At 37.7% G+C, this 10,921-nt stretch overlaps 1 protein-coding gene and 2 long non-coding RNA genes across 4 annotated transcripts in view; 1 reads left to right on the top strand and 2 right to left on the bottom strand.

Annotated features, from left to right (window-relative positions):
• LOC309496565 overlaps positions 1–10,921 on the top strand; it is a 381,708-nt gene that overhangs the window by 85,953 nt on the left and 284,834 nt on the right. The gene's annotated exons all lie outside the window — the stretch shown is intronic.
• Positions 1,369–4,314, bottom strand: LOC309496432 (uncharacterized protein; the record flags this gene model as incomplete). The annotated part of the gene is made up of 4 exons (XM_082166424.1): positions 4,272–4,314; positions 2,422–2,481; positions 2,198–2,269; positions 1,369–1,604 (listed from the first exon to the last, which is right to left on the bottom strand). The coding sequence occupies exons 2-4, from the start codon at positions 2,471–2,473 to the stop codon at positions 1,369–1,371; spliced, it is 360 nt and encodes a 119-aa protein (XP_082022550.1). The 5' UTR covers positions 2,474–2,481; positions 4,272–4,314.
• LOC309496566 lies at positions 4,319–5,860 on the bottom strand. 2 transcript variants are annotated; one of them, XR_014205161.1, is made up of 5 exons: positions 5,729–5,860; positions 5,509–5,546; positions 5,008–5,289; positions 4,514–4,612; positions 4,319–4,354 (listed from the first exon to the last, which is right to left on the bottom strand). It is a non-coding gene; the product is annotated as an uncharacterized lncRNA (long non-coding RNA). The 2 variants fall into 2 exon arrangements; XR_014205162.1 differs by lacking the exon at positions 5,509–5,546.

The following is a 10,921-nucleotide window of genomic DNA, read 5'->3' as shown; positions in this document are numbered from 1 at the left end:
ATGATTATTAAGTAATATGCTAACAATTCACAAATCTGTCGTAATTTATCTTAAAAAATAGCATATCATGAAATATTCAAACAGATCCTTAGTAAGTGGTTAATAAGTTACTAGTTAATATATTATTTGTCACTTAAAAATAATTAAAATATCAATCATTTAAATGTTTATCCTTCACTGAAGATCGCATCATGAATAAATCATTTACAAATCTTTCTGCATCCCCTAATCTAAAGTGTAAACAATTCATCAGTTGTAAATGTTTTACTCATTTTTCAAAGGTCTGTATACCCACCTGATGCCCACACAACCTGTAGCCGGCAGGTTTGTAAAACATTTACAACTGATGAGTAGTTTACGCTTTAGATTAGGGGATGCAGAAAGATTTGTAAATGATTTATTCATTATTTATTCATCAACAGCTTTTGAATACTTTGTAGTGTGTACTGCAATGTAAGGACTGACTGGTGAGGGTAAAGATGTTTTCTTTGGCAAACATGAGCTGCGCCCCAAATGACGCACTATACACTCTGCACTTATTCACTATGTACTTATGAACTAACGCACTATGCACCATGTAGTGTATGAATTATATAAGGTATTTAGTATTTTATAACGCCCTAAACAAACTTTCACAGGAACCTCATTTTTTTTTCATATCAACTTTAAATTTGGAATAACTTATTTAGATGTAAGACTTCAAATTGATATCAAATTTAGGATAAAACCTGTTATGTACAATACGTATTTTATATAAAATATAATAAAAATTGTACAGTGTATTCTCTTTACAGTAAATTTAAACTTCTGTAATTTGTTAATACTTCTGCAGTAATCTGCTGATTGTTTTCTTTAAAAAGAGACCTACCTTAGATCCAATGAATTACAATTTAAGTTTGGATAAACTTAAAAAATGGGGGTGACAGTTAAGGGGTTAACTAGTAATTTTTTACCATTTACTAAGGATCTGTTTGATTATTTCATGATATGCCATTTTTCAGATAATTTACGACAGATGGGTAAATCGTTAGCATAGTACTTAATAAAATTAACATATCACTTATTCATAATTTATAAACACGTAGTCATGTTTTGTAAATAATTAGTTCATCATTAACTAATTACTTGTAAATTAATTTGTAAATGAATTAACAAAACATACACAAATTGTTAGCATATCACTTAATCATTTGTGTATGTTTTGTAAATGATTATTTCATCATTAACTAATCACTTATAAAAGACTTACAACTGAACATTATTATAAAGTGTTACCGTTCATTCTTAGTTCATGTTAACTTATGTATTTAATGTTAACAAATGACATCTTATTGTAAAGTGTTACTGAGTAAACAAGAGTGGAATCAGTTAAAAGTTAGTCATTTTGCGCTTCAGGGTTACCCCTCTGTTACGGACAAAATCTCTGATGTTTTGTAATGTTCTATTTTGTAGAACTGGCTCGCACTTCTTGCACAGCTCACACTCTCTTAAAGACGCCAGATGACCTTTGGCAATGTGTGGTTTGAAATGCTTTAATACTGCATTGACCTCTGCATTCGACCACGGTCGCCTTGCACCTTTGTCTGGCTTCTGTTTACCACCAACTAAGAACAAACAAAGACAATACAAATGTTTGTTAAAATCACTAACTAGTTTTTGGTATTGTGCCTTGCAGGACACCTTTGAATAGAGAGTATCCCAAATTGAATATCAAAGTGTCATGTTTCTTATCAAAAAGCCAATCTGCAGCTTTCGTTCTTTCTGCTTTGTCTTTTAATTATTTAATGAAAAGTCATTAAATCTGATCCATATTAGCACTAGAAATTGAGATTCAATTTAGTCAAATATAGGGGTGTAACGATTCAGGTATCGTGTGTCATACGATTCATGGTAATTTTCCAAATCATAGTGATCATCCCTATCCCCTTGTTAGTGGAGACTTGAGTGAGCAGAGCAGGTGCGTGTCATTATTTAGTCGTTTGGAATGGACTTGTCAAAGGGAGCGATGTCATTTCCTCATTATCTTCAGCTGGTGTGTTCCCGTGACGAACATGTGTGCGTCAGCAGATGTCACTGTTTTAACGTCATAAATGTATTTTTATTTATGTGACCATGAAATGTACGATACGCAGATCATTACACCCCTAGTAAAATATATTTTATATTAAATACAAATTAAATTCCAACTTGACCATACCAATGCGTCCAGGAATTGGTCTGTCAGCTGAACTGCATGTAGGTTGTTCGGTGTGCATGTCCAAGTTACTGCCTGAAAAATATGTAAAAACAGAACAGATGCAATTTATTGACATAGTATTTGAGGTATGCCTGTTTCACAGTGTACAGAGAAATAGAAATCTGGTATAACTTAAAAAAAAAAAAAAAAAAATTCTATTAGCAAATAAAAATCTATCTACATACCATTTTGTCCACATATATTTGTGTCAGTCTCCTCTCTGTCAGATGTGTCCATGTGTTCATCTGACAATCATGTAACAGAAAAGTGTAGGTGATGCATTTGATTAAATTCAGTGCACCCCACTGATGATCAGTGCTGCTACAATTTCATTTTCTGCAGAGTTGTAGTGAAATTCTCTAGGTTATGTACGGTAACCCTCATTCTCTGATGGAGTGAATGGAGACGCTGTGTCGAGTGTACGACACTAGGGTTGCTCTTGGGAGCCCAAACACCTTTGAGATCTTTGAGAAAAGGCCAATGAAATTGGGGTGTGCAGAATTTGCATAGCTAGCCACACCCCGATATCCGGGTATAAATAGCCTAGTTTAGCATCTGCTCACTCATTCCATTCTGAGGGCAGCGTGTCACAACCAAATTACCCTCCTTCTTCGCGACCTTCCAACGTCCAAAATTTTTGGCTGCACTCTCCGCCATCGGGAGAGCCTCCATGTAGGCGGAAGCCCATTAGCTGTTGCCTTTTCTCTATACTTACCAATAATTAACTTGGATGTAATGTTGGGAAAGTGCCTTGATTCCACCAGGGAGAGAAGACACTACGGATATCACATCCTGCCGCCTAGGGGAGGTGACGTGACAATTCCACCTATGGACTCACTGAGGAAGTACTACATTTACATTTACATTTATTCATTTAGCTGACGCTTTTATCCAAAGCAACTTACAATTGCTATATATGTCAGAGGTCGCACGCCTCTGGAGCAACTAGGGGTTAAGTGTCTTGCTCAGGGACACATTGGTGTCTCACAGTGGATTCGAACCCGGGTCTCTCACACCAAAGGCATGTGTCTTATCCATTGCGCCACCACCACCCCTACTATGGGGAAGGTCTCCACGTGAGGGGAGATCTGCCAAGCACAAGACCTGTTGACAGTGTGACTGTCTAAGGGGAACACTGCGCCCTACATGTGGAGCACAGAGCTTGGGCAAGGGTTCATTTTCTGGGAACTTGACTTGTGTTGAGTTCTCAATAGCAAGTTCCTCCACCAAACTTGCTAAGAACAGGGAGTGCTTTGTGTTGGAAGGGTGGTCCAGGGTTCATAGAAGGAACTCATTCTGGAGCGAATGAGCGAGTCACCACCAGAGGGGGTGTCGCTGGAATAGGCTTTACACCTTCCAGTCATCAAGGGCTGACGTTCAGCATACGAGAGGATACCTGCTCCATTCGCAGATTGTAAAATCTGGTGAATGTATTAGGTGTACCCCAACCTGTAGCTCTACAAATATCTGCTAGAGAGGCCTCATTTGCCAGGGCTGCCGAGGCATGTTTCGTCAGTGGAGAGAGCTTGAAGGTCCCCAACCCTCTTGATGGAAGTGAGCGCAGTCAGGAGGGCTATCTTCATAGAGAGGGCACTAAGCTGACTGAAAAGGCTCAAATGGATCTGCTTGTAAGGCCTGTAAGACCACAGCAAGATCCCAAGAGAGAATGAGGTGCGGAGATTCAATCTCCTGGCGCCTCTGAGGAACCTATCACCAGATTGTGCTTTACCACCAATCTGCCTTCCACGGTGTCGTGGTTAGCTATAATCGCGGCCATGTACACCTTAAGTGTGGATGCAGACAGGCGCCTTTCCAGGCCACCTTGTAGGAACGAGAGCACAGATCCGAAGCTACATCTCCGTGGGTCCTTCCCATGGGAAGAGCACCAGTTGAGCATGCATCTATAATTCTTCATTTTTCACTCTAATACTTTTTAGGTAAGTATGGAATAATTCTGATAGCTGCATAAGATGTTTTACAGCAATTATAAGGACAATTATTTGTATTGCTAAAACCCTGATGGCTTATTACTCACCAGTCTCTAGGAGAAGAGTGACAGCGATTTGCAGCCTGTGTTTGATGATCTACGGTCTCATTTTTCAAAAGTTCTTCTGCAAACTGAAAAATAAATTTTTTGATTACATAAAAAAATTATGTTACAGAGACATAAATCTACTGTCAGTGAATAACTTCATAGTTTTAGGGTAACAGTCTTAACTAAACAATGGTCATATTATAATGTGAGGGTGAGGACACTGCTCTGAATAGTAAACATACTTTCAAGGCAAAGACTCCACACGAGGTACTGTCCGATTGTTTGGGATGTGGGACTGGGTTCACCTTGAGACATTGCATCCCTTGTTTCGCATGAATGCCCTGAAGAAAGAAAATAACAATATAAAAAATATTATGATTTGCAATTTTGTCACACACAGTAGGGGTCAATGCCACCATGTATGCATTTTTAAACTGTACAAAAACAAAAGACTAATAAAAACTACCAAAGATTCACATTTATGTTTTTTTGTTAGATTCGTAGCTTTTCACATCTTTATAGAGCTCCTCGGTGGATAGGTGATAACTTGTGGGCTGTGTAAAGAACGACAAGCTCTAATGGTGGCTAAAATCCTGTGCTGCCAACTACTCCTTTTCTCTTTTATGATTATTTTGTTAAAAGGTTATAATTAAGTTTTCTTATTGACAGTGGACATACTAAATTAAATGTTGAAATGTTAAAAATGCTGAAGTTGAATTTTTACAGCTATCCTTACCTTGTTGTTTCAAGACATGTTTTGATGTCTTGCTTAGACTCTCCCAGTGGATCCAGGAACAGGGACTTCCTCTGTTGTGGCTAGATCACCTTTTTTCATGAAAACAAATGACAGGTTAGTTCTTTACGAAATCAAGCATAAATCAACATATTATGGCAGTGCATTTTTCTTCTGTGACGTAATTTACTTTTATAATATGCGTATAGTAAATTTTACCACTAGTGTCCAGTGGTGATGATCATTTATAATTCCCACAATGATATCGTACTCCAGGGGTTTCATCTAAAATTGAACAAAAATGATTGTGGTATTTGAATTGTCCATAAAATATGGTTTGGAAAAACTTGAGGGTGAGTAAATGATGACAGAATTTTCATTTTTGTGGGAACTATCCCTTTAAATGTATTTAAATGATTTGAAAGCATGACATTTTATTTATATTATTTTGCTTTATTACAATGGGAATTTGTAATTAATGAGATCCTTTATACCAATACAGACCTTGAGTCTTAGAGTCCTTCTTTTCCAAATTGATGTCACTGCAAATGAATCAATGAATGCTGCCTTTGTAGTATTCTGGGCATTGTACTTAAACACCAAGACTGCTAGATATGCATTAATTGACTGTTGAGAAATTTTAAACAAGAGATTATGATAGAATTATAAAACAAATATATTGAGAGCTACAGTTGATTTACAAAACAGTTAAAACTGTACATACCTCACTTTCCAGCTCCACGTTCGGACCAAGTAATTGAATATCCCAGTAAAATAATTTGTAAGCCCCTACTCTAGAGAAGAGGACATGGGCATTCTTAGACATGATATACAGTATTCACACAATAAAACAAAATAAAACTGTCATGATTCTGCCTTGTCTCTGATTTTCCCTGGTCTTGAGGCAGGATCATGACAGGCCCATGTTTCATGTGCAGCACATGGCCATGTGCTTGCGTTGTCTCTCATGTTACCCCGCCCCCTTGTTACCCTTGTATAGTCATTATTGTTTCACCTGTGTTCCTGATTAGTTTGTTGCTTTCACCTGTGTTCTTCATTAGTTGCTCCCTATATTATCCCCTTGTGTTTGCTGTCCTGTGCCGGTTCATTGTTAATCAATGTGAGATCTGTCCGTGAGAAAGTCTGTTGAAAGTCTTGTCTAAGTAGTAGTTTGATCCTGTTTCTGTTATAGTCTAGTTTGTCAGTGTTAGTAGTTTGATCCTGTTTCTGTTATAGTCTAGTTTGTCAGTGTTAGTCTAGTTTAGTCATCTCTTGTCTGTCTTGCCCTTGTTTTGCCCCCTCGTGGGCTTTGTTTTCCTGTTTTTGTCTATAATAAATCTTGTGTGAGCATTCTGTCTACTTTTGGGTTCATCAACCTCCTTCCACATAACAAAAACACTTAATGATAGGCCATCATCAACTTGCGTCAAACAAGAAACTTGTCCATATTCACTGCTGTTATTAGACATGATGTACAGTATTCACACAATAAAACACTTGATGATAGGCTTTTGTGTATGACATTTCCCACTATTTAAGTGCAATGCATTATTAAATGATTTTGATAATAATTCACCGTGGAAGGAGGAGGGGGGATTCAGTACTATTTAATATCCAACGGTTTGGTCGTCTTAGTTGTTCAGTAACTTTAGATATTCTCAATTCAGTGCAATGAAGTTCGATCTTTAGCCTACAGAAGAATAAAAGCATTTATTTTGATAGATGTGCCACGTGATAGCTGTCTTTGCTAAACCTCGTTGATAAAACAACATTAGTAAAACGATAAATTAAACAATTCACGTATTGTAGTTTAATTTACTTTAGTCAAACCAATTTACTGCTAAATGCGTGCGCACTCCCGCGACCGGGGATACATTTCCTTTCAGAGGTAAGTACCTTGGCACGACACCGACCCACACCCACCGGGCGGACTCAATTCAGTTGTGGCGCGTCTGGTCTGCGCAGCTGCCCCGGATTGGAATGAACATCATTTTCTGGGACACAAGATTTAAAATCCTCTAACATGATTAACTTCTGGAGCTGCTCAAAAGTAGTAATCTTGCTAGAAACACACCACTATTCAAAAAGTGCCTTTTTTCTCTCATGCAAATTCAACAGAAGTTTGTCTGGCTGTTTTTGCATGAGATCTAAACTTTTGGTGATGCACCTCTGGCACCAATTCATATGCTCGCAGCACAGCAGCCTTCATTAAATCATAATTGAGAGATTGTTCAATGGGTAATGCAGCTGAAACCTATTGCGCTTTACCTGTTAAATTGCATTGCAGAAGTAGAGCCTACATATCCTTAGGCGGAAAGGCTCTATATTAAGGCTCTATCCCGGATGAGCCCTCAAATTCTGTTACGTCCCTATTTTGTCTAGGGTTGAAGGGACAAGTACAGAATAAAAATGGTGTGGTGTGATGTGTAAGGGCCGCAAGGCTCAATTCCCAACCCCAGTGCCCTATCAATGACCAAAAACAACTCAATAGCAAAACAAGTTTTTATTTAACAAATGTGGGAGGATTTCAAGGCTTCAAGAGGGGGCAAGGCCAAAACAACAAACATAAACCCGCTAACTATTAGGGAGAAACTAACTATGCTACAAAAAAAGAAAAGAAAACAAAAGTACAATAAGAATACACTAACTCCCTAACTAGCTTAAACAAGAGAAAACAAGATATAAAAGAAAATGGCAGCCACCTCTCTACTAATCCCTTTCCAAAGAATAAACAATATAAACTCAGTAAATATATACAAACAAAAAGTAACTTACAAAACAAAAGGATTTCTTGTTCACAAGAGTGTTAACACATTAACACTAAAGAAACGCAATCAATGAAGTATAAATCAAAATCAACTTTCAAAGCTTTTGGGTTGAGAAAAGACTCCACACACAGCGCCTACTCACACGCATACTCGCCGTTTTTCCAATTGCTAACACACAATTTTGCAAACTAGGCTGGTTTTATCAAAATACTTAACACAATTCGGTGTTACATACCTGTAGTCCAGTCTAAATGTCCAGAAGACACCGGCGACAGTAAAACGGCTCAAGTTGGGCTGCACTCTCTGTCCAGCCTCTGGCATTCTCAGCCCATGGTTGATGACATGATCAACTAAGGTTGCTCTGATTTCATTTAAAAGTTGTTGTCTTCTTTGGCCATGAACTCCTCTACCAGCTCTACCCCTACCTCTTACTCTTCCTCCCCCTCTCATTCTCACCCTTCCTCTTCCTCCCCCTGCCACGTCTTCCATTGTTGTTGTAAAAAAAAAAAACTTTTCATAGTGCTTAAATCCTGATTGAAGTGTTAACAATTAAGCATTGAGGTGTTTGGCCAGGTGGCACATGTATTGGCCAATTAGCTTGTGTAGTGTCATTTTGAATGGCAGTGTTTTGAAATGGCAAACATGTGACTTTATGTCAGATTGTTGTGTCTTATGCAGAGAACCGTGTTCAGTCCATTTGAATTGCACAATGTGTGTAAAGCAGAAAATGTGTTTAGGTTTTGGAGACTTGAGAAGAGGTTTTGCTCTCTGTGTGTTAGTTTAAAGAATTGTGCTGTGCATGTCATTTTAGTGTGTTAGCAATTGGAAAAAACTGTAATAGGAAGTAGAGAGAGAGAAAACCGGAAAGAGAGAAAAAACAAACAAATACATCCGACGTAACAGTAATGTATATATGTTTGCATATGATATATGGTATTTGCATAAACACATATGACACGCACCAGAGTTTCTCTCAAATGTTTGCTTTCACTTTACATTTAACCAACTGTGTTTATGTAAACCTTGTGTGTATTTCACAGTATTGGTGCAATGAGACTCTAAAGATAACTTAGTCCATTATCCAGGCGCTGTTTGACACTTAGGGTGCATGTTAGAACAGCGCATCAGCACGCGAATGAAATGTTTAACCAGCTTTAAAGCACATGCAACTAATTAACTTTTGTGAATTGCAGTGTGCCGTAACTGTAACTATACCTCTGAGTTAACATATGATGTGAAGTACGTCGCATTGTACAGTGTGTTGAGACGGAGGCGCCAGAACCGCAACTGATAGAATGCACTGTAATACGATACTACGATATTTCTTCAAAAGCAGATCGTGGAGACATTTTAATCGTGATATCGCACACCCCTAATACCATCCACCTTGACAGATAGCCCCACCGCAAACGGAGACATCCAGCCAGAAGAGTGGAGGTGGCATGTGGCAGGCGACACCAATCTTCTTTCCAAACACCAGCAGGACTCATGCCATGGCAAGACAACATAGTTAGGAGGGGTCTCCAGAACATTTAAAATAAATGAATGGACAGTTCACCAAATTTAATACCTCCTCCACCAGTAACTGAACACACCAGGTGTCAATATAAGTGGAGGGAACAGTTTGTCTTTTGGTATTTGCAATGCAATAACTTGATTGCTTGTTAAATTTTGTATATTGACTTTGTAAATAAACAACTATTTGTGATTAGGTACTTCTGATTATTGTTCTTTGAAAACCTGGCTTGGCTTTGTCAATTTGCTTAAGCCGCTGGAGGATAGCATCTTCAACTGGTGTGGTAGGTGTAGGTCTTTTCCTTTTCCGAGATGTGGAAAAGGAAAAACCCCACTTATGGATGATGAGGAGAGTGTGGGTGATGCCACAGCTGCTCCGGGTGGTGGTGATGGAGTGGACGTCCTTGGGAAAATGGATTGTGATAGACTCTTGTGGTTCAAAAGTGTCAACTGCATCCAGGCTCAGCATGAACGTTTCGCTGCCTTCTGCCTGCAATACATTAATTTCAGATATGTGAAATCCTAGCAGATACTATTGCAAGAGTTCAGTATTTATGGCTGACAAAGTGTAGGACAGCAACAGAAATGCCATTTTATTTTCCAATTATTATTAATAATATATAAATATGTAAAATTATACTATTATACCATAACGTTAAATAATGACTTGTAGTAAGTAATCATGTAGCCCTTAATATCTTCAACAACCAGGGGCAGTTCTAAGGTCAGGGGATATTCAGGGCTTTAGCCCAAACTAAAATTGGGTATTTTTATTTAAGGGAATTAATTAATTATAAAAGCGATTTAAGGGAATTAAGAAAAAGAAAGGCTTATTGTATTAGTGAAATATTTTAAACTATTTGCAAATAATATTTTATTTTTAAGTATGCATAGATTCTCTCTACATGAATCAAGGAAGTTATAGCATATTTTCAATTCAAAAAGCAAAATGTAATAATAAAAAAAAGTTTAAGTAATTTGAGTCACCGGATACTGTCGGTAGTTGAACATTTCTATTGTAAAACGGTTGTCAAATATTAAATCTACTTACTTATCTACTTACATTTTACCATTTGTTCACTGTCAACACCCTTCTGTGAACGGTAAGCCCCGCCTTCTTTAATCATTTTGACATTGATGAGCTAGACCGCTGGGCTTTTAGTCTTCCTAACAACAAACAGAGCGGTGCGTAATGGAGTGCATCAGAGCAGCATCAATCATATCAAATACATTGCAATGAATCTCTTATTTGCATAAGTTTATTGCCAATAATAATGACAGGTTTGTGAAAGTGTAGAACTCGGTGAGCTCACATAAAACACATCTTCAGCACAGCGACTCATTTAAACGCTTCTAATTGGCCGATGCAAGGCAAGGCAAGTTTATTTTTATAGCACATTTCATACAAATGGTAATTCAAAGTGTGTCACATAGAAGAAATTAAAATAATAATAATAAAAAAAGATTAATTAATGAACTTCAAGAGACAGTGATTGGCTACACTGATTTATGTGTAGCCTGATTTATGTCTGTGATTGGCTACAATGCTCAACGCTGCAAAAGCACGTTGTAAGTACCTTTAATGCAAAGGGAAAAATATAAATAAAACTCTAATATGCACTTTTCACGATTAG

Source organism: Leuciscus leuciscus (assembly GCF_965113295.1).
Source record: "Leuciscus leuciscus genome assembly, chromosome: 4".
Taxonomy (NCBI): Eukaryota; Metazoa; Chordata; class Actinopteri; order Cypriniformes; family Leuciscidae; genus Leuciscus; species Leuciscus leuciscus.
The sequence above is the reverse complement of the archived record's forward strand: the minus strand, read 5'-3'. Positions and strand labels throughout refer to the sequence as shown.